This window comes from Glandiceps talaboti, chromosome 3 (assembly GCF_964340395.1).
Source record: "Glandiceps talaboti chromosome 3, keGlaTala1.1, whole genome shotgun sequence".
NCBI lineage: Eukaryota > Metazoa > Hemichordata > Enteropneusta > Spengelidae > Glandiceps > Glandiceps talaboti.
Genome location: NC_135551.1, coordinates 7,814,147 through 7,838,506, shown reverse-complemented (window position 1 = coordinate 7,838,506; position 24,360 = coordinate 7,814,147). Strand labels below are relative to the sequence as shown.

General features: G+C 34.3%; 1 protein-coding gene across 1 annotated transcript in view; it reads left to right on the top strand.

Moving 5' to 3' along the window:
- Positions 1-24,360, top strand: part of LOC144432597 (transcription initiation protein SPT3 homolog) — a 71,303-nt gene that overhangs the window by 30,912 nt on the left and 16,031 nt on the right. Inside the window, exon 3 of the mRNA XM_078120848.1 lies at positions 20,990-21,074. Within this exon, the coding sequence (XP_077976974.1) occupies positions 20,990-21,074 (85 nt within the window). The remainder of the gene's footprint in view (positions 1-20,989; positions 21,075-24,360) is intronic.

Sequence of the window (24,360 nt, the reverse complement as noted above, 5' to 3'; positions counted from 1 at the left end):
ACCATATGCTAGCAATATAATACAGGTAGGTTCAGAGTATGATTTCAATTTAAAAAAAAACAAAAACATAATACAATGCAAATGAAAGTAAGTGAATTATACCAGATTATGAAGTGACCGAGTTTCAATAAAATGCATGGGGGGGGGGGGGGGGGGGGGGGGGGGATGTACTCCTGGCTTTTGGGTATACATATATGTGCCACATTTTTTGGGTAGGGTTTTTCGCCCTTTGGTCTAAAATGGGTGCTGTATTTTTAGAGATAAAAAGTCTAAAAGGGGCCCCATTTTATACAATTTTCGATTTTCGAAGGAATTTGGTTAAACATAGATTTCCATACCTCGTACCATAGTAATATATTGGTGGAGAGTTCTCGTAAAATATCTGGAGAACTCAGGTAAATATAAATTGTTTATTTACCATCCTTAACAGGAACACTAAGTAGTACATGAATTATTACTAGACTATGAATGTCGTATTTTGCATTTAGCTAAAATGCATTCACTGTCATGTATATGTGTAGTTTAGTTCCTATACAGTATCGTTACCATTTACACCTCCACTCACAGTAGTCAAAGTCCTTACTCAAGAAGTCCTGAGATGCATGAGATGCCAAAATTCATCCACACACACACACACACACACACACACACACACACACACACACACACACACAGTCATTAACATCATGTCTTTGTTACAAAATTCTAACCAATAACACAGTCCCTCATAAAGTTAATGTTTATTGGGACAGTTATCAAATATGGTACCAGTATATTTGTCAGTTCAGGACCTACTTATCATCATAGTTATACACTGTTCACATCATTATAACACAGGGTTCACTGATTGGATGAACAACTTTTTGTGCTGATTGAGGGACTTTGACCAGACATGGTCTGCAGACCACATTGGCATTCAGACCAATACATGTGTGATGAAAGGTGTTAATTGATTCCCTTATAGAATTGATAATGACATGACCCTAAATACTTTCATGCGGGGGAGGAGGGACCATAAATACCTTATTATAATGTCAGTTACAGACGGGATGATGGTCTGTGTGTGGTTAAGACTTTTAATATACATGCAGGATCTATGAATGATTTTGATCATAATATTAGTACATGTGCCCCTATGGACGTAAAAGGACTTCATGTGATAAATTTTGTAATTTTCAGCATATCCTGATTTCATTTCACTAGAAATAGTGACTGCACAATTCCCATGTACTTTGGATTTCCATCAACTTTTTAGTGAACACGGACTAACCTTGCAAAAATAATGTCATATAATTAGAAGGCAGTATTTTGTCAGGATAATCTATCTCTGGTCTGCAAGTGACATTGTTAAGATACAAAGATACGTCTCAACTTACTGTTGTCTTCATTGGATTTCCAGCAACTTCTTCTGTAATTAAATGTGCCAAATTGTCATAAAATTTAAAAAGATGAAGTTACGGGACTGTATTTTTTGTTGCAATATTCTCTCAGTTGCGGTGCAAATACAATAGTAAACTACTTATAGTGTAGTTACTTTCTGGGTTAGTGTTCTTTACTGGAAATTCTGATTCCATCAAATTTTAGTTAGAAATTGGTTGAACTTGCAAAATTTTATGAAAATTAAAAGACTGAAATTAGGGAACGAAAATTTTTCTGTCTGGCCTCAAAATGAAGTGCTGTAAGTAACAAAACTGTGAAGTCTATCATCAAAAGTGGTTGAACTTAAAAAGGCTTCATTAAATTGAAATTAGGGAACTGCAATTTGTCGTTTGCAGATAGATAAAGTGGTGTAGGTACTTCCGTCGTGTTCTCTTGTGTGGATTTCTACCAACTTTTTTTTTTTTTTGTAAACTAATTAAATGTGCTAAATTTTCATAAACTTGAAAGACTATTCTATATATTGCAATAAGGAGACTGTAATTTTCCCGTCTGTGGTTTGTAAATGAAGTGGTGCAGTTACTTCCTGGCTTAGACTGTCTGAAGTATTGATTGATGCCGTACGTGAAGTTCAGTGAACCCAGTAACACTAACAAATACAGGCAGATGTTAACAATTGATTGTATACAGGAAGAAAGCTATTCTAGGGGAAGATGGTGATTTTGGGATCGTTTGATGCACGATTTATCTCTTGGAGAAAGGGAGGTGAAAGGGGTTGACACGGTAACTGGGTACAACAGGTGTGTTGTTTGGATGAGATAAGGCGACGTCATCACAAAACAGTAGTATTGTTAACTTGACTGGGTAAAGTCGTCACTGCGTCAAGTATTTGTTTTTGATAATAACACATGACAATTAGATAGTCTATTGTGTTGAACTTTTTGTCAATATGCCGACTGACAACCGCAAGGTGTCAATGACTTTAAGTTCTTAGTGGGAGGTGAACGACACCCACAAGGCCAATAATAACACAAAAGGAGAAATTGTGTTAAGAGGTAGAAATGGGGGAAGACGTTATCTTGAGTATTATGGTCATTTGTGTGAAATTAGTGACGTTAAGAGTGTCGTGATTTGTGAAAATAACAATTTTAGAAGTATGTCGTGATTCACTAAGTATAAGGAGTTCATTTCTCTTATTTCTGTTTTTCTCTAAAGAAAGCATATACATGTAACTTTAAATGAATTATTCAATAACATTTACCATATACATGTAACAAATGAAAACTGGACCATCTCAACAAAAACTCAACTTAAAGTGGCCATATGGATTATGATCGGGTCTTTATTTTCGCTCTTTAATAAACAGTTTTATCATGGCTTCCTACTTAAAAAATCAACGTTAAACAACATTGACGAAGTCTGTGTTTGTAACTCAATACATTGAAAAAAAAACTGCAAAGTACAATGACAAACATTTTACACACTTATCAGTCTTTTGCCATTTTATTGAGTTACAAACAAGGACTTGGTATATATATTGTTTCATGTTGATTTTTCAAGTAGGAAGCCATGAAGCCATGTTTTATGAATTAAAAATCCGAAATAAATACCCAGTTATCATCCATATGACCACTTTAAAGGGTTTCCTATCATTCTGACTAGCTTTTGCCTTGTTATTCAAGTTAACAGAACATTATCAGTCATGTAACTGTAGATGAAAATTTTGAAAATCAAGGATTCGTCTGTTTTTATTTGACTAACTTCTAGGCATTCTCTATTACAATTTAATAAATTGTTCCGTTCCTCCAGGCTGACGTGTACAATTCATACTTTCTTACACATCATAGTTGACAAAGATTTAGCAGAAATTATTAAAAAACTAATCATTTTAACCCTAAATAAATTGATGAGATAACCTCAGGGTCTCACTTGTATTGAAATCTTGTACCGTTTGGTGTCATTTCAGGTCATTTTGTATTCATGTATGTAAATCTTCCACACATTATCGTTTGTTCAGTATTGTAGCCTGTCAGCTATTACCCAACAATATTTTCCCTCCAAATTCTCAGGAATTGAAATTCTAAATTTCTGAAAGTTGCCTTTTACAAATTTATTTTTGATGAAGAATCACTGGAATGATACATCGTATCAATAATGAAATGATGTCATGGTTTTATGGTAACCATCAAAGAAATCATTTCAAATTATTTGAAGAACTCGATCACTTGTCCATCATTTTTCTTACATCTCAGAAAACTTGTAGTGTTAAGTAGAATACAACATATATAGTTTGTTGTGCAGTAAAAAAATTCCCCCATTCTTGCTACCAACAGCCCCCCTCCCTTTCAAAGAAAAATATGTATACCTTTAAAAGTTATTGGAAAGAAGCTATGGTTAAGGCAAAAAGAAAATTATTTCTGGTCAGGACATAAAAGTGGTGCGATGATGCAATTTTTTAATTCTCAACTAATCTGACACTCAGTGTATTATATTGTATTTATGGCACTTACTCTTCTTTTTATATGTATTTAGTACTTTAGAACAAGTGTGTATGTGGGACAGATGTCATTTGCTTGTTCATGATTGGCTCTGCAGTTGTCTTCACTGAAATAGTGCAATTAATGTAGGGAAGGGAGATTTATATTTGTGTTTTCCCCCCTGATCTGCAGACTGCATTGGCTGGACAAAAAAAAACCAGAAGATTTAAATTGCACTACATGTATTTTACAGCCTTAGCACTTGCAGTCATGTTTCACTTCCATTAAAAGTTATCGCAACTCGGGACATTACTCAAGGAAAATATAGTTCTTCTGCAAAAAGGAAAAAGAAAATATATCAATATTTGGCAATTTTTGAACCCGTTACATTTCCACACCATGTGAGCCACATCATACATTGATAAAACTATTCTCCATAAAAAGTGAAAGGTTGCTGCTAATTGGTCAATAGTCTTACTAATGGACCAATCAGAATCCCTCTCTCTGAAGCCATGGGGTAGTGTTACTTGTTATTTGAAGCCTGGAGCTTAATGCCCTGGTTGACTGCACTCAATGAGTTCAACGACCTCCAATATAAATAATACCATAAAACACACAGAGAGTACACATGTTTCTCTGTCCTTACATTTGACTGAGATTTTAATTGCTAGATTTCGCATGTTGTTGTCATGCACAATGAGTGAGAGTGAAAAAAGTTGTTATATTTTTTTGTTTGTCAGAAATAAGTCTTAAATTTTGCTGGTAATTTCTTCAAGAAAATAGTCACTCAATCCATTCTCTTTTCAAATTAAGAAAAAACCTAAAGGGGCACGGTCATGCAAATTTTCTGTTTTAATTAGATAGTATTTCAAAATGGCCGACAAACACAATAGTACAATTGTAAGTTTTTCAGAAAATATTAGATTGAAAATTTCCCGTTTTATCAAGTCAGAGTGTATTTTCCACAGACACACCATTTCAATGCATTTCAGACGCCACTGTAAAGAACCTAGGGTTTACAATGATGCAATTTATTTGAAAATGAAATACAATTTTTTAATGACTATGTTGTTGGTTGTCTGATCGAATAAAAATAATACATACTCCAGTGCAGATTTAAATGCTTTCAAAAGGGCCACAAACAAACTTTTCATTATATAGTCATGATGCTACCGATGGTATCGAATCATCGTCAACAGAAAGAAATCTTGACTTGAGATTCGATGCCACGAATAGCACTAGATGGCAATGTGGTATCAAGGCATCTCTAACATTGGATGAAGACATCTTGAGATTCCGCAAACCCAATGCATTAGCCACTAGACTAACTTTCATATGGCAGTATTGTGACGATTCCTCTTCAACTAGTCTAGTTCCTATACAGTATCATAACAATCTCCAAGCGACTTTAGAGTGATTTTCAAACAAATCGCTTCCTGATGTGTGTTCTTCCATATTTCATCATAAATGGGATTTTTGGTATGCTAACATTTACCGAAATGATTAATCGCAAACTGAGATTTGATCACGTAAACAATATTTAATGATATTGTTCAAGACGCCTCATACAAAGTTATAATATTTTACATCCTGTATAACACACAGGATGTTTATTGCCACAAGCTCTGTCAACAAACACTGGCCTTGTATTAAATACATACAGGCTATATTATATTGTTTCAAAAAATAAAACAACTTCCCCATTCAATTCATTTTCTTCAAATAAAAATTCATCTGGGTTGGTAATTCAGAATATTATATTAAGCTTTAGATCCAAATATAAACTTTAGAATTATTCGTTAGAGTTATTCGTAAGGTCATGTGTTCTGATAGTCTAGTTTCTGTATGGTATAGTTACGATTTACACCTCCACTCACAGTTAAGATACCACGTTGACTTCCAAGAGATTTTGCTGTTTTGGGGATAAATGAGCATTTTTGTGAGGCAATTCAAGTACCTTCAGTAGTCCTAATTTCAGAAAGTGGTAGTCTAAGGTTCCGATGGTGACCAATAGTCCAATATTCCTGAACTGAAAACAGTTCCTGTATTGGGAAAAAAAATGTGCATTATTAAAATACTTTTATGTCTGTAAATCTTCCATCCTTTAAATCATTGCATAACCAGCGGTAACCTGAGTGGGCCCTCAGCTACAAATTATGGTAGCCCCATGACAAGAATTGGTAGTCTGTGGGAACGGAACTACTGTTAATTTCAAGCCCTGACCTTAATTGTAATTATCAATACGGTGTAAGTGAGATATTGATACTATGGGGTGGGTATCACTATTGCTATACGGGCAATCAGCCATGCTTTATTGAGTGCAATAATGTAATTACATTTAATAAGATATCAATTTTGAAAAAATGGAATTAAAATTTACAACTGTCTGTACACTTCATGGTACTAACTTGTTGGTACCGTGTGTGTATTCACAGTGTCTACATGTTATGGACCAATTACGTGTATTTGATTGTTGAGCAAGTTGTTGAAATTTGTGTGTGATGCAGAACTTTTGGTGTGTGACGGTTTGGTCACTATGCAGTAATCCCTGGTCATATTATAATACATGCTTCAGTGAGCACAACAACTTATACATCAGTTGTAAATATGATAAAAATTATGAAAATATTGTTCAAGTTACACCCAACTGTTGCATCATAACACGGTATATATGAAATATGATGCCACTTTCACCCGTATCCCTCCTTTGAACTGAACTGTCACCTCAGAAGATAATTGCATGACATACAGTGATTGATATTGTGTTAATGGCTTATATGTGACCAGTGAAGGACTCTACCAGGAAATCCCCCCTGTCAGTGTCCTTGTCTACACATAACAAGGCTAGTGTACAAGAGAATCGGGGAGACGAAGAAAAAGAACCCTGATCTTGAAAACAAGTCATTATCTCACACAAGTTATGTAGTACGTGATGGTTGGAAAACTGTGTCAATATTGTGTTGTTGTCAACTAAATCTGGTGCTTTGATTGATACTTTAGTTCAAAGGGGGAAGCTAAATATATACTGATCGTATCTCTTTGAGTATCAGAGATATTCCGGTGGTGTACACGTGGATAACATCCGTAGTTAGAGTGAGAGATATTCTGATAGTTGTAGATGTTGGACACTGTTGACAGTGCTGCACTCTTCTTAAACGTATATAAGTAAGATGAGAGTTGTCTAAGTCCGTCATTTAGTGCCGTAAACAGGGTAAATGTACCCAGTGTATGATGTTCTGGTGTACACGTGGAAATTATCCGTAGTTAGAGCGGGAGATATTCTGATAGTTAATGGACACGTATGCATAATCAAATGTACAAATGTGTCCTAGCTTGTTGACAGGCTGCATGACTGACTCCAGTAACACATGTACAATAAGATGAGAGTTATCACAGTCAGTCATACATTTCTGTAAACAGTTTAAATGTACCCAGTCTGTGCTATAAAGTAAAGTTTGTTGTAAAGGCCCAGTTGAGATCGAAGGATTAGAATTTACATGTTAAAAAACAGCCAGATGTCATCCTCCAGATGTACGAAACATAAGTAAATTGTTGGTCCCTGGACAAAGAATGGTCCTATCTGTAAATCCTTATTACTTCACTGATAAGACAATATTAATGCAAGAACCAGGGATTGAAGCATAGGCCTTTAAATTTGATACAGCTCATTTGAATAAAATTACTATAGTTGTATTTATAGTTCTGTTTGAGAACAACCAATCCGAAGCATCGGTCAATAATCACATGACGTCATTAACACCTGGTGAAAACATTCAGTCCTCTGAAGAAGTCAATCAAGTCTAGACAAAATATTTGGACAAGGTAACAGTTCTTGCGTGTGATAAAATTATATATACTGTATATCGTGAAACCAAGCTGATGAATTTCTTTGGATCAACAACCAATCGTTTGGGGCAGAAAGAACTCCTACTTTACGTTTATTGCAGAAGTTGTATACATTATCAACAAAAATCATATTGTTTTAATCTCTCTCATGTTAAAGGTCTAGGAACTGTAACATGAAAGTGAATTTTTTTTTCTCATAATTTTTGTACTTATGTATCCACTTGGGATTCAAACAGGACCTGTAGACAGCATAAAAACAATCCTAACTTTCTCTGTTCTCTGTCTGTTTATTAATCTGTCTCTACTGGTTGTGATGAATGTAACGTCACCATCAAACAGTGTACTCGTTACTGGTGCCAGCAATTTCTAAACTAGATGTATATATAGTAATACTTTCTTCTCCTATTTTGACATTTAGCCCTTAATGTCTTCACAAGTTTGCTGTCTCAGTATACAACTTAGCCCAGAGCTTTGACTATTTGGCACGACAACATTGTTTGCCAGTACGTCATGCCAGCTAAATGTAGCTGCAAGTCTCTGAGCTATAAACAACTACATGTATGATGTAGTATGCCAGTACGTCGTGTCAGTCTCAGGGGGCTATGAACAACTTTATGTAGTAAAGTCAATTGGCCAGTACGTTGTGTCCGATAGCTGAAAGTCTCTGAGCTATGAGTGAATAGTAATATCATTTGTTGATTGAGATATCGTTTAATGTAATTACATGTATAGCAGAAGAAATGATGTCATCAGAAGAAATCTAGCCTGGATGACTCGCAGAAAAAAAGTGCTTTTCTACATATTCTAGTGTTGTTAGTATTATTGATGGCATTATAAGGGATTCCTTGACATTTTAGTCTACATTCATTCAGTGTCATCAATTCTGTCATCAATTCGTTTATTGCGTAAATACCAGATTTGATTTGAGTTCTGTGCAAGACACTTGATTGTTATAATTTATATATCCTACATGAAAATTAATTAGAATGCAACAGTTATCTTTTGATAAATGCCGTAAAAAAAGTACTTCTCGTTACCCCCACCCCCACCCACTAGAATGTGTATGAAGAACTCATTAGATGAGAGATACTGTGTTGTTTGGCAGGGTCAAACTGAGCATCTCCCTTCTTACATACGGACCTGGTTAAATTTTAATTAAACCCAGCCAATGCTGGGTGGGTTCGAACCCAGACTGTAGAGGTAATTAATGGTTAGGTGTACAACCTAACTGCTTGGCTACCACTAACCATATTCCAAAGTATTACAATTATATAATTTCACAATTTATTTTGCTTGGACTTTGAAAGAGTTGTTCTTAAAATGCCAGCCTTTCAGGAAATTCCCTTCTTGTTTTGTTAACCAACCAGAAAGAACAGATCAATACTGTTAAAAATAGACATGTCGACATTTTTGTTAGTCTTTTAAAAAAAAAAAAACATTTACACTTTGGAATTCCCCAAATATTGTGGATTTATTGCAACCTTAGTTAATCTATCACAGCTAGCTGTTAATCTCTTTAGAAATGTGAAAGGTATTTCTGTATTGAGGCTAGCATGTTGGTCCTACCTCCATACCTCTACCATTGTGATCAGCTGTGTGTATTGTATAGCTGATCAATAGAACAATAGCCATAGTTAGCATACCAATGTAAATTGTTAGGACAGCTACTATTGTAGTCTTGTGAGTCTTACACAGTTATGTTGTAATGGAATGTACAGCAGCTGTTGTCTTCAGATACAGGGCGTTTCTGCTACTGGGCACATCTTGGAATTTGTTAAATGAATGATGATGATAAAAACAGATGATGGATTCCTGTGTGTTCGTGCACAGATATTTAGAATATTGTCATGGTCGTACTATCTCAAGGTATTCAAACCAATTGAGTGAGATGTGATAGTTTGATGACCAAATCACTTCTAAACGTAGTAAACAAGAATGCATGGTCCCAGACTTGAGATACTTAAATAAAACCTAGATCATTCAGTATTTTCGCAACTAGAAAATTTTGCGTTTTTACAATCTTCAGCTAGTTCCCAAAGACTAATTTTTACAAATTACCAGACTAAATACATTTTGTTTTAATGTACAAGAAGGCATTTTAGTCAATACTACTTATTTGGAGTCTAGGCGTTATTGTTTTTTCTGCAAAATAAGCGAAAATAAGTCTTTAGCGAAAATTTCCAGGTTTACTGTATTTAAAGACCACGGCGAAGAGTGTCCTGGATCTGCAGCCTGGAATCCATGCTATTCAATAAAATTGAAGGAATTTAATATTTAGTAAATACTGGCATAATATGAAGTCTTTTGAAAGGACCATCCTCAATGATATAAGAAAACATTTTTAAAAAAATGATATTTCAATGCGTAGCTAATGAAGTTTGGGATCCTCACCGTTTCTCGTCTGTGGCAGATCTCACGAGATCCCTCATGAGCCATTGCATCCATAGCAACTGCATGAGGGTGGTCAAGCTGAAAGTGTCAAACTCTTAGCAACACTATTGTTCTCAACATCATCACATACATGTATAGCCATGGTGCTTGACCACGATCACATGTATGACAACTGTTGTTGCTAGGTATATTTGCATATCTTGTGAGATCTGCAACGAGACATAGAACCCCTTATTGGAAGGACCTTGTACCTGCTAAGTTGGATTTTTTTTAACTCACTCTCCAAATACTCTAGCTATATGTGTATATTATGTGAAGAATTCTTTTCTCTTTTTCTGTACTCTAGTAATAATTTCTGAATTTGTTTCTACGTGGACAACATGCTTTCCCAAACTTTTGTCGAGTCCTTGCCGGGTCGTCAGCAAATCAGTCAGTCATCAGTGTGTACTGACCTAGTACCCTGTAAATCAACTCTGACCCAGTGAGGCAGGCAAATTTGTCAATGTGCTATCAAAGTATATGATGTGTGATGTATTACTTGAGGTCACTCACATATCTGTGGCTTTGTTTTGGTGGTGAACTGACGAGGTGAACTGACGAGGGTCGTAATGTATTGTAGACGTTATTACTAGCTATCACTCTTAGTGAGTACGTGCAATGGTAACTTGTTAGTTTGTCATGATTATATCGTCCGTGACAAGGGTCTTGGCCACATCTTGGGCAACTCTTTAAATTTGCCGCTACCCTCTATAAATCATGTGTACTTGTTTGTTTTGTGATCACTAGTTATTCAATGTGATTGGTCTTGACCTTCAACCTCGCCACTCAACAACTCTTCTTTCTTGTACCGCAACTTTTTTTTTGTTTAAAAACTTTGTGATGATCGACTTTGCAGGTCGTTAAGCCGGCTTTGTTCAGTCAACCTTGCTGCATCCAATAGTGGGAGGATTCATTGATGGTTGTCTTACTACTATCTCAGACTGTGGAAATAACTTGTTGTGCAAATACCAATGACTTCTTTGCGGCACATACCAGTATTACCATATCGACCATTCAGCGGTTATCACAGACACCAAACAAAGTTATTGTTATTGTAGTGTCCCCTTTTGTCAATCCTGTATGCATAGTTTATCTCTGGTATGTCTTTTAAGACTCACCGGTCTCAATGCCCAGGGTGACCATCTTTATAATGTGAATTGTGGTATTTACCATCAATTCTGATATCAAAAGAATTCAAATTTATCCAGGGATATTGTTGTATTTTCTAGCCAGGACAATGTGGTAATGGTTTCCCTGACCCATAGTGGATCTCACTGCACTGGTTAAGTCTGCTGAGGCAAAAATTAAATGTGTTTGTGATAACATTACTTCAGAAATTAGGGTGGTACGTGGGTCAATATTTTTTTTATTTTTTTTTTTGAGAAATTGCTTGAACTATAAGACAAGATACTCGTTGCACACAATACTTCTGTGAATAGACTCTCCAGTCCTTGGAGCTAAAAGGGCTGTTTTGTACGTATGGATATCTACAACTGGATAATTGTAAGTTGTGGGCCCTCATTGACTACATAGGGCTAGGGGCTCGGGGCATCGCAATAACACGGAGTTGCAGTAACATGTCAACAAATGATTAGTCGTATGTAGTTAATGAGGGCCCACACAGTACAAGGATATTCTAGTACAATTATTTGGTAGATATTGGTACATACAAAAGAGCAATGCTCCCGAGGACTGGTGAGAGAGTCGTCTACTTCTGTGATAGTCTAATGAAGTGTAAAAGAAATAAAGGAAGACTGTTATATGTGAAACAGACAAATATTGCGATATGCAGACTGTACTGTATACGTTAAACTAGCACCCAATATCTAAAATGGGATCTTGAAAAAAAGAATTCTTTGAAATTTTGGTGGGGAACCCCGGTGAAATGACAGGGGAACTTAGATAGATTTTATCTACTTACTGTCCTTACAAAAGATATTGAAATTACAATAGTATGCAACCAAAAACCCAGAGACTTGTACCGGGAAGTTGTGGGGATCGAGATGAGGTTTTTGAGATAGTAACACCAAGTCGAGTCTTTGGGCTATGTGCATCCAGTGTACATATTAGCATATAGCTTGAATCTTATGTAGGGAGAAGCAAGTCTATCAAAATTATCCAACAGCTAATGATACCATAATATTACTAAGCCCTAGTGTTATCGTCTCTGGGTTTGAGACTCAGATGCCATACATTGTGTTTCTTCATCCATTTTTCCTTCTGTAGAGAACATGATAGTCAAGATTCTGGGATATCATATATCTGAGATGTGCCAGTCTATAAAAAAACCTCATTTTTTTAATTTTACGAGTTACGCCCTCGCAAGTTCCACTTTGGGAACGTCAGCCATATCATATTTAATACTAAATACTAAACTTCACTGTACATTACTCAGTGACCCAACGCTCTCTGTATTCTAGAAATTAGCCAGAATTGATATCCCTTTTAACTTTGCAAAGTTTATAACTACACACTAACTGCAACTGAGACATTTTTTTCATCAAGTAAATTCACTAAAAATTGGTCAGTTACTTAGAAAAAGACATTGTATGTGTTAATTAGTGGTCAATATTATCTGTACATGGTGCAGTTGACCAAACTTAAAACTCGGTTTTTGAATTTGCCACCATGTTAAAACTGTACTGGTTGTAACTGGAGTATCATTTTTTTGATCAGACAACCACAATATATTCACTGAAATGGTTAAAATACCAATAATTAGATATTATCCCTAAATAGTACAGAAAGAGGTTAAAATCATGATCGCCGTTGAGGGCGCTGATTTTTGGGTGCGGACCCGAAAATTAATTTGATTTGATTTATCGTGTATACAGCTACAAAAAAAAATGTGTTTATCCACAGGTGATGCACTACTATTTAGGGTATACGAGGTATGACCAAGTTATTGTGCAAAACATTTTCAAAAATATGTACCAGTTGCAGCTAGTGCAGGTAATGAAAAGATATCTTCCAAACTTTTATACAAGATTTATTTATTAGTGGTATTTTATCATTTGATGTGATCTCACGTGTACAAATTTATGGACCTGCATTGATCTGACCATAACAATGGTTGTCCCCACAGTATATCAAAATACCATAGTAATAAATGAGTGTATGTGTGTGTGTGTGTGTGTGATGCACTTTACACAGCAATTGAAATTCCTTTGTTTTGTTTGGTTAGTGTTTGACTGATTTTTTTTTTACAATTCCATAAATTTTAACTGTGTGAAATTTACAACTATGTCGTTCAGGAAGTGATATAACAGTTTGTTATGTGGAAATGTAGGTGAGAAGTGTCTCGTTGGTAGTATCTCATGTAATTGGTTGCTTATCTTCTATTGGGTGATGAGTGACGCCGCAATGTCCCGTCTCATCTATCAATGATGTCATGTGGTCATGTGACAGTGTTGATATAGTTAGTGATGTCATGTGATGTGTGTATATCATGCATGCATGTTATCATACACATTGGCCTTGTGTAATTCAGTGTATACTAGTAACTCAATCCAAGGATTTGATAAGTAGATAGTTGACACTGCTGTGGTACTGAGTGCTATGACCTGGGTTGGTCACAAGGGGAGTGTGATACAAAGTTACGACAGATACTTAGAAAATTTGTTGTTAGGCAGATCCCAAAATGCGGTAGACAACATAGTCTACTCAAATAGAGGAGTCACTATAAATTTATAAAGCAAAATTTCATGTGTGTGTGTGTGTGTGTGTGTGTGTGTGTGTGTCTGTGTGTGTGTGTGTGTGTGTGTGTATGCATGAATGTGTGCATAATTTTATGTGTATACATGCTTATGTGTGAATGTATATAAATGTATGTATGTATATATGTATGTATGTATGTATATATGTATGTATGTATGTATGTATATATGTATGTATGTATATATGTATGTATGTATGTATGTATGTATGTATGCATGTATGTATGTATGTATGCATGTATGTATGTATGTACGTACATGTGCATTAGTGTGTTTGTTTGTTTGTGCCCATGTGTCTTTTTTGATTTCATTGTTCTAATCATCAGTATTATGATACATACCAATCTGTTCTGTCCTTCAGAAGGATTTTACAGATAATGGTGCAGAAAAATCTTTTGGTAAATTTGACCGAAAAAAGATAAAGTATGAAATTCAAACAAATAAACAACATATTAATTTGTATGCATAGATATGACTTGTAAAGCAAACTATCCAATAGATGGGTTTGTTTACAATTTTGTATCTTTCAACTATTTAAATCATTATCTATCGTCAAACAAATCAAAGATTTAAGTTCTTTAACTATTATTTCCGGTGTGAAGCTTAGAAACTGTAGATTACGTAACTATGTGTCCAAACATTGAAGTATACAAATATTGTAGTAGATTGTTGACTAAGTACAAGGATACTGTAGACACCCTAGACAGAGTCACATGATAAAAAAAAATATAGACTCTCTGTTTTCAAGTAAATTGCTGTAAATGTAAATTAAGTTTTAGTATCAAATTATTAGTTTTGAGTTTTTCTATGATACCAGGCCAAAAATTAAGTTTAAAATTTTTTTTTCAAAAAGTAATGTTAAAACAAAACTTTCAGCAAATAAGTTGTGTGAGTTAGTACTTCCTATTAATTAAGAGTAAATATTAAAAAAATATTACCACAAAAATAAAGTAATGTTGAAATAATAACTTGTCAAAAAGTTACCGTAAAAGAACATTTTGTTTGATGTAGTGCCCAGTGCTAATTTGTAGTAAACATTCAAAAAATTGTGTCATAATAGAAAGTGACACACATGATTTGCCAAAAAGTGCCTATTTATTAGTGTACGATAAGAATTGGTGCAAATAACTTTCATGAGGTATTGTCTGGTAGTACTGACTTTGTACAAAAAGTAAACTTCCATATGTGAAAAATATTGTCAAAAATGAATTTAAAAGAATACGTTTTTTCAAAAATAACAAGAAAGTAAGAATTGTGCAAATAATTTCTGTGACGCAATGCCAGTGGTATTGACTTCATACAGAGAATACATTTCTATGTGAAAAAAAATGTCAAAAATGAAGTTAAAAGAATAATTTGTCAAACAGTACAGTGTAAAAAATTTGTGGAATTGAAATACTTTATGTATATAGGTAGTGCCTTGTACTGAGTACTATAGTGTTATCCTTTAACGAATCTCTCTCTAGTCTGGATGCCAGTATGGTCTGTGAGTGGAGGTATAAAACTCAAATATACCTATATAGGAACTAGACTGTAGGTGCGCAGGTATAAATCATAATGATACCCGTATAGGAACTAGACTAAGTGTGGAGGTGTAAATGGTAATGATACCCGTATACTACAGGCTACTAGACTACTCTTTACCAGGGTTGGAGATGATTTAGTGTGGATGTCAATGTGGTCTCTAACTAAAATGGTAATGATACCATAAACGGACTACTAGTCTAGTCCCTATGCATATAGTTATGATTTACACCTCCATTCTTTTTAGTTAGAACCGAGACCACAGACCACGAGACTTCCAAAATCTATAATTTTTATGACTCTTTTTGTGCACTAGCTTGTACTTGTACCTGTAGCATAACTGGTGACCAAAAACAGCATGAATGTATGAGCTGTAGTGCAAACAGGAGGCAAAATCAGTTTGGGTGTCCAAAATGTGCAGGGTCAAAAGTTTATAGTAGGTAAACACGCGATGGCATCCAGCCGATAGAGGGACTGGACTAGAGATGATTGGATACCATGTGTTGATATCCAAACTAGGCACTAACTTTATACAGAGAGTAAACTTCCATGTTAAAAAAAAAAACAGTGTTAAAGTACAGGTAGCCTTGGTGTAATGTGTGTTTGTGTTGATAGATAATATCTAAAAGGGGGTAATGTATTCAAACTAAGATAGTGTGTATTGGTCTAGTCAGGCATATCACTAACTTACATCTAAAAGATACATAACATTCCAAAGATACCAAAAACATATAGTATGTCATTAGCATAAATCATTCAGATAGAAAACGTAACAGTTGTGCTCATACAAGTACAGAAACTGCATCAGTCTTACTGGGAGATTTCACAACAAAGGCATTGCAGTCGTGTTTTTGTTGGGCGTCGTCCAGTGTCATGTCATTCTATGCAGGTCTTCGACACTTTGGTCCATAGCTGACATTCCAACTCCCAAGTAGTTTCTTTTTTTAATGTAGTTCAGGTTAACTTGTAGGTCAAATATGTAAACCAGTTATTCCTCCAAAGAAGCAAACAAACTCCTAATCAGGAATTACCGATATGATTGCAAATTAGCCCTTCTGATATATGAATTTCATATATTATTAAAAAAATTTGAATATTGCTTGCAATTTTGTTTATCATTTGCAGTACAGTGTAATTTAGTTCTGAAGAAATAAAAGAGTTATTCCCCAAAGAATCAAAAATACCTCCTTCTAATAGCATTGACACTATATACATTATATTTAAAAATATGAATATTGTATGAAATTTGGATTAATTGCAGTGTTTTTTTGCTAGCATATATAGAGTTTGGTGGTAGGGGATGAGGGTTTTTGCAAATCATTTGCAGTATTTTTGCCGTATTTATAGTAATGTGGAGGGGAGAGTTTCTGTTATTATATTGTTATGGGGGGATTTCTGGTAAAGCATTTGAAGTGTTTTATTAACACATGGAGGGGGGGGGGGGGGGGGCGTTCTGATAAATTTTGCCAATTTTGAATAGTTTCATATCTTGTGTCATAATATTTGTGGGGAACATCACAAAAATGGCCGAGGAACTCTGTTAGAATATTAAAACCTGTAACAAAAGATATTTCTTGTATAGAAATATAGAACTACTTTATGTAGCTATATTTTATATAACTATTTTGGGAACTATTTTAATTCCAAACCTCACCTAGAATCCGTGGTAACTTCAGAACATTTCGTATCCCTATAAAAAGCTGCATGCCTATGTGTATACCACATTCCAGGTTTCCCTCTGACCACGACAGCGTAATTTGAATACTCGAAATAGACTGGTTTTCATGGAATTACTGATACGTATTCTCAAAGAATCAAATGTCAAATTTTGATGGTATATGTAACTTTATATGATATCTCTTACCAGAGAAGAAATCTTTTGAAAAATAAATTTGAGAATTTGACAAAATAAAACTTGTCTTGTTCAGTTTATAGTAAATTAGTCTAGCGCTATCCTTGGCATCAAATCTCAAGGTCTCTCTTTACTACTATCTATGGCATCGAATTTCAAGATCTCTCTAGTCTAGTACTGTCTGTGGCATCAAATCTCAAGATCTCTCTTTAGTCTAGTGCTAACCGTGGCATCGAATCTCAAGATCTCACTTTATAGTCTAGTGCTATCCATGGCATTGAATCTCTAGATCTCTCTTTAGTTCAGTGCTATCCATGGCATATGATCTCAAGATCTCTTAGACTAGTACTATCCGTGGCTTCAAATCCCAAGGTCTCTCTTTCCTCCAATGCTATCCGTGGCATCAAATCTCAAGATCTCTAGATAGAGATGGTTCGATACCATAAATTATACCGTTATGGTAGTAAATTAGCATGTAATTCTGTAGAATCAGTCAATTTGGGTTTTTGTCTTTGATCGATTGGCTATAACTAGGCTAATGTAAATGTGTTTTTTCCATAAAAAATGGGACAGTACATGTACATAAAGTGGCACAAGCTGAGTTAATGGGGTTTTTTTTTTACTTGAGTGAAAATATTTCAAAAAACCTTGAGTAAACTATTCTTAGTATAATGCAATGTGGATACTTGTCTTTGATGCCATCAAAAGTGTTCCCTGATGTTATTACAGTTTACTGGTAACATGGTTGATGGAGTTATAGTGGCTTTCTCAAGCATACATACTTTAATGCTATGGGGCACTTTTCAATTATGCAAAAAACACACCCCCACCCAATAAACATACATGGTCAAACCATATAAAAATCAGCTTTGTGTCAGTAATACATACGATTTTTTTCACAGTTAAATAGAATTATCAAAGATGACATTAGTATGCATATACACACAGTATATTATCTCAGATAATGATTAATTATGAAGTATGATAGCAGTATCGTATTATAGACAACATAATACCTACATTAGTAAAATTATCATTTGTATCAAATATTATGTTACAGTTTAATGAAGATAATAAAAAATAATGGAAATCTTGAAATATGATACATTTGTCTTTGGAAGTCAGCATCAATGAATCATTATGATTAACAGATATGTATGTATGGATCCATACATTACTAGTCTAGTTTCTATACAGTATCGTTACGATTTACACCCTGGTTTAGTTAGAGACTATGTTGGCATCCAGATTAACTTTACATACATAACCTTGACATGGATTTGTATTTTTATGTGTTCATACATGCATGTGACAAAATGTATTTTGTTTAAACTGTCTGTCTTTCTGTTTGTCTGTCTGTCAGTCTGTCTTTTTGGTTTGTTTGTTTGTTTGTCTGCCTGTCTCTCTTTCTGCCTGCTTGCCTGTCTGTCTGTCTGTCTGTCTGTGTCTGGCTGTCAGTCTTTGTATGCTTCTCAGTGTGTTTGTCTGTCTTTCTGTTTCTTTTTTCGTGTGTTTGTCTGTCTGTCTGTCTGTCTGTTTGTCCGTCTGTCTGTCTGTCTGTCTCATTCTATTTGTTGACATCTTTATGCCTGTCTCTGTCTGCCTGTCTGCGTCTCTATTCCCCTGTCAGTCTGTCACTATCAATCTATCTATACTTGTCTGTCTTACATTTTGGCAGCCATGAAGATAAGCATAATATGAAATGTAGCTATAACTTTAATTTATTCTGGAGGGTTGGTTTGTTTTGCAGTAGTACTATTTGATTATTCCATTACTGGGACTTAAATGACTGAGATTGACAAGGTGTCTGGATACCATGTTCTATATTGTGTGTGTACTTCCAAGATTATGTGTCTCATATAGTTTAAACCTTACAATCCACATAAAATGGTGAAAAAATATCAAATAAGGCAAACAAAAAGAGTTGTTTCTGGTCAGAGCACGCATCACTCAAATACCCTTGCGTCGGTCTTTTTTTCGTGTTTGTCCAGCCCATGGAGTCTTCAGATCCAAGGAAAAACACAAAAATAACCCTCCTTACTTCAGTGAAGACAACTGCAGAGCTAATCATGAACAAGCAAATGACATCTGTGCCACATACATGTACACACTTGCTCTAAAGTACTAAATAAATAGAACAGTAACTGTTAAAAATAGTAGACTGAGTGACAGGTTTGTTGAGAAATAAATAAAAAAAATTGCTTCGTCACACCACTTTAGACAAACTGTCCTGACCAGAAACAATTCTTCATTTTTTGTAGGCCTAATCGTCTGGCTGGGTTTTAGGCAATAAACTTCTCAAATCTTGACTGGATAGAATCAAATAATAAAATTATATTGTTCTCCAATACTTTTCCCTTGTTCAACTGAGTGACCTAAGGGGCCTTGAAAATGTAATAAGTGAGAAAAAACTCTATGTCAAGGGTAGTTTCCGGTGTGTGTGTGTGTGTGTGTGTGTGTGTGTGTGTATACAAATATATATATGTATGTATATATATATATATATATATATATATATGTGTGTGTGTGTATATACATATATGTATACATATACAAATACACACACACACACACACACACACACACACACACACACACACACACATATGTTATATTTGAGTAAAGTTTTGAATTTATACATTTTTGTAGTCTTGATGCCAGTGTGGTTTTATGTGAGTGGAGGTGTAAATAATAACGATACTGCATAAGAACTCGACTAACATTTTTATGACATCAGTGCCTAACAAACAAAATCACAGAATGTCAAAAGTCACAAAATATTTGTTTGTAGGAGTGTTACATCTCAAGTTGTGGCTATTAACACATCTTTCTTTTCAAAGTACTATGGAGGTGTACGTTCCCTACTTGTGAGTCTGTGTCAGTCTAATCAACAAGTGTGTCTACGTGAAAGCGAAAGAGTTATAACAATTAACAGGAAGATCATCACTTGTAAACTAAATTTAGTCTAACATCCATCCATTTCATAATATAACGCAAATATCAAAACCCACACACACCCATACTTCAATCTTTAACCTTTGACCTTTACCAAACTATCGTCTATCAAAATCAACATCAGGTATTTTGTCAAAAAATCTGAGGGTTTCAGTTTCAAGTCTTTATGATAATCTGTAAGATACAGACATCCGTGCCACACTCAGCCAGCTCTCATCATCAGTTTAAGAAGCCTGATAGGGCTGAATTTCTTTGAAACTTGCCAGGAGGAACAGTGTGGGGGCGCTGTTCATTAAATAACATCTAGGTATTTTACCAAGTGGATAACCAGGAAATAAAAATTTCAATCTTTAATGCAAATATTCAAAAATTTATGACAAGAAAGGAAAAGAGAATTATGGTCAAGGTTTCTGTATAAATTGTTAATTTTCTTTGTGGTTTATAGTTTGGAATCTGTTGAAATTGTCAACACACTGAACTAAAGGAAAAGCCTTTCACTTAGCATGAATCCCAGGGTGTTTACAATTTATAACAAAAGTTAGTATAAAACAAGAAATATTTCAGTGGTGGTGTCAGTCAGTATTGATACTTTTTGTTAGTATTAAATGTTTACTACGGATGAATATTAGAAATTGTTGTCAAAGACTGAAACTATTCTTTAAAAGAGAAAATATTGAATTTGATATATGTTAAAGGTTTTCTAAGGGTGATATTGGATAATAACCTCAATAATATATTTGATATATCTTACAGGTTTTCTAAAGGGTGATATTGGATAATAACCTCAATAATATATTTAATATATCTTACAGGTTTGCGATGGGTGACTGTAGAAGACCACTGATAGAGTCAGCTATGCTAATAGAAGATATAGTCCATCAACAAGTCACTTCATTGGTAAGTTAATACCATCAACAAGTCACTTCATTGGTAAGTTAATACCATTAACAAGTCACTTCATTGGTAAGTTAATACCATTAACAAGTCACTTCATTGGTAAGTTAATACCATCAACAAGTCACTTCATTGGTAAGTTAATATCATCAACAAGTCACTTCATTGGTAAGTTAATATCATCAACAAGTCACTTCATTGGTAAGTTAATATCATCAACAAATCACTTCATTGGTAAGTTAATACCATCAACAAGTCACTTCATTGGTAAGTTAATACCATTAACAAGTCACTTCATTGGTAAGTTAATACCATCAACAAGTCACTTCATTGGTAAGTTAATACCATTAACAAGTCACTTCATTGGTAAGTTAATACCATCAACAAGTCACTTCATTGGTAAGTTAATATCATCAACAAGTCACTTCATTGGTAAGTTAATACCATCAACAAGTCACTTCATTGGTAAGTTAATACCATTAACAAGTCACTTCATTGGTAAGTTAATACCATCAACAAATCACTTCATTGGTAAGTTAATACCATCAACAAGTCACTTCATTGGTAAGTTAATACCATTAACAAGTCACTTCATTGGTAAGTTAATACCATTAACAAATCACTTCATTGGTAAGTTAATACCATTAACAAGTCACTTCATTGGTAAGTTAATACCATCAACAAATCACTTCATTGGTAAGTTAATATCATCAACAAGTCACTTCATTGGTAAGTTAATACCATCAACAAGTCACTTCATTGGTAAGTTAATATCATCAACAAGTCACTTCATTGGTAAGTTAATACCATCAACAAGTCACTTCATTGGTAAGTTAATACCATTAACAAGTCACTTCATTGGTAAGTTAATATCATCAACAAGTCACTTCATTGGTAAGTTAATACCATCAACAAGTCACTTCATTGGTAAGTTAATATCATTAACAAGTCACTTCATTGGTAAGTTAATACCATCAACAAGTCACTTCATTGGTAAGTTAATACCATCAACAAATCACTTCATTGGTAAGTTAATACCATCAACAAGTCACTTCATTGGTAAGTTAATACCATTAACAAGTCACTTCATTGGTAAGTTAATACCATTAACAAATCACTTCATTGGTAAGTTAATACCATTAACAAGTCACTTCATTGGTAAGTTAATACCATCAACAAATCACTTCATTGGTAAGTTAATATCATCAACAAGTCACTTCATTGGTAAGTTAATACCATCAACAAGTCACTTCATTGGTAAGTTAATATCATCAACAAGTCACTTCATTGGTAAGTTAATACCATCAACAAGTCACTTCATTGGTAAGTTAATACCATTAACAAGTCACTTCATTGGTAAGTTAATACCATTAACAAGTCACTTCATTGGTAAGTTAATACCATCAACAAGTCACTTCATTGGTAAGTTAATATCATCAACAAGTCACTTCATTGGTAAGTTAATATCATCAACAAGTCACTTCATTGGTAAGTTAATACCATCAACAAGTCACTTCATTGGTAAGTTAATATCATTAACAAGTCACTTCATTGGTAAGTTAATACCATCAACAAGTCACTTCATTGGTAAGTTAATACCATTAACAAGTCACTTCATTGGTAAGTTAATACCATTAACAAGTCACTTCATTGGTAAGTTAATATCATCAACAAGTCACTTCATTGGTAAGTTAATACCATCAACAAGTCACTTCATTGGTAAGTTAATATCATCAACAAGTCACTTCATTGGTAAGTTAATATCATCAACAAGTCACTTCATTGGTAAGTTAATACCATCAACAAGTCACTTCATTGGTAAGTTAATACCATTAACAAGTCACTTCATTGGTAAGTTAATATCATCAACAAATCACTTCATTGGTAAGTTAATACCATTAACAAATCACTTCATTGGTAAGTTAATACCATCAACAAGATACTTCATTGGTAAGTTAATACCATCAACAAGTCACTTCACTGGTAAGTTAATATCATCAACAAGTCACTTCATTGGTAAGTTAATACCATTAACAAGTCACTTCATTGGTAAGTTAATACCATCAACAAGATACTTCATTGGTAAGTTAATACCATCAACAAATCACTTCATTGGTAAGTTAATACCATCAACAAGTCACTTCATTGGTAAGTTAATACCATCAACAAGTCACTTCATTGGTAAGTTAATATCATCAACAAATCACTTCATTGGTAAGTTAATACCATCAACAAGTCACTTCATTGGTAAGTTAATACCATTAACAAGTCACTTCATTGGTAAGTTAATACTATTAACAAATCACTTCATTGGTAAGTTAATATCATTAACAAGTCACTTCATTGGTAAGTTAATACTATTAACAAATCACTTCATTGGTAAGTTAATACCATTAACAAGTCACTTCATTGGTAAGTTAATATCATCAACAAGTCACTTCATTGGTAAGTTAATACCATTAACAAATCACTTCATTGGTAAGTTAATACCATCAACAAGTCACTTCATTGGTAAGTTAATACCATCAACAAGTCACTTCATTGGTAAGTTAATATCATCAACAAATCACTTCATTGGTAAGTTAATACCATTAACAAATCACTTCATTGGTAAGTTAATACCATTAACAAGTCACTTCATTGGTAAGTTAATATCATCAACAAGTCACTTCATTGGTACAATAATAAACATTGCAGAAGGAATAAGACATGACAACCTTTCAAAAACACCGTACTGTATGTAGAGTTTAATTTCACTAATTTTACCAGTTAATGAAATCATTTAGGATGACTTAGTTACTAGGAATCCAGCTTTATTTTGGTTTCATGCCTTCAAAGTCAAAGACAAATTGTAAGCATTTAGTAAATTTATTGAATATAATTTATGTTTGTAGACTAAGTTTACTATGATTTGTTCACCGCATAGTATATTGCATCTAGACACTATGGAACTATTGGTGTCACTATTAATGAAATATGTATTGTATTAATATATCAAGTCACCAGGCCCATATTACGCTGAAATAAACTATGATTATTATGATAATTACAATACGTAATTAGTAATTATCTACTGTCTACACCTTTGTGTTGTGGGTTTGTTTATTTACAACCCCTCGGCACTTGTAGGGATTCCTTTTAGGCTAGTTCACAAAGATAATTAGAGATATTAGTCACCAATGTATTTCTTCATGCACAAGGAAAATACAAGTGACCTAAGGGGCCTCATCACTTCTCGTCTCGAACTCATAATGATAAGACCCCTTATGTTAATGAGTATGTTACAGCT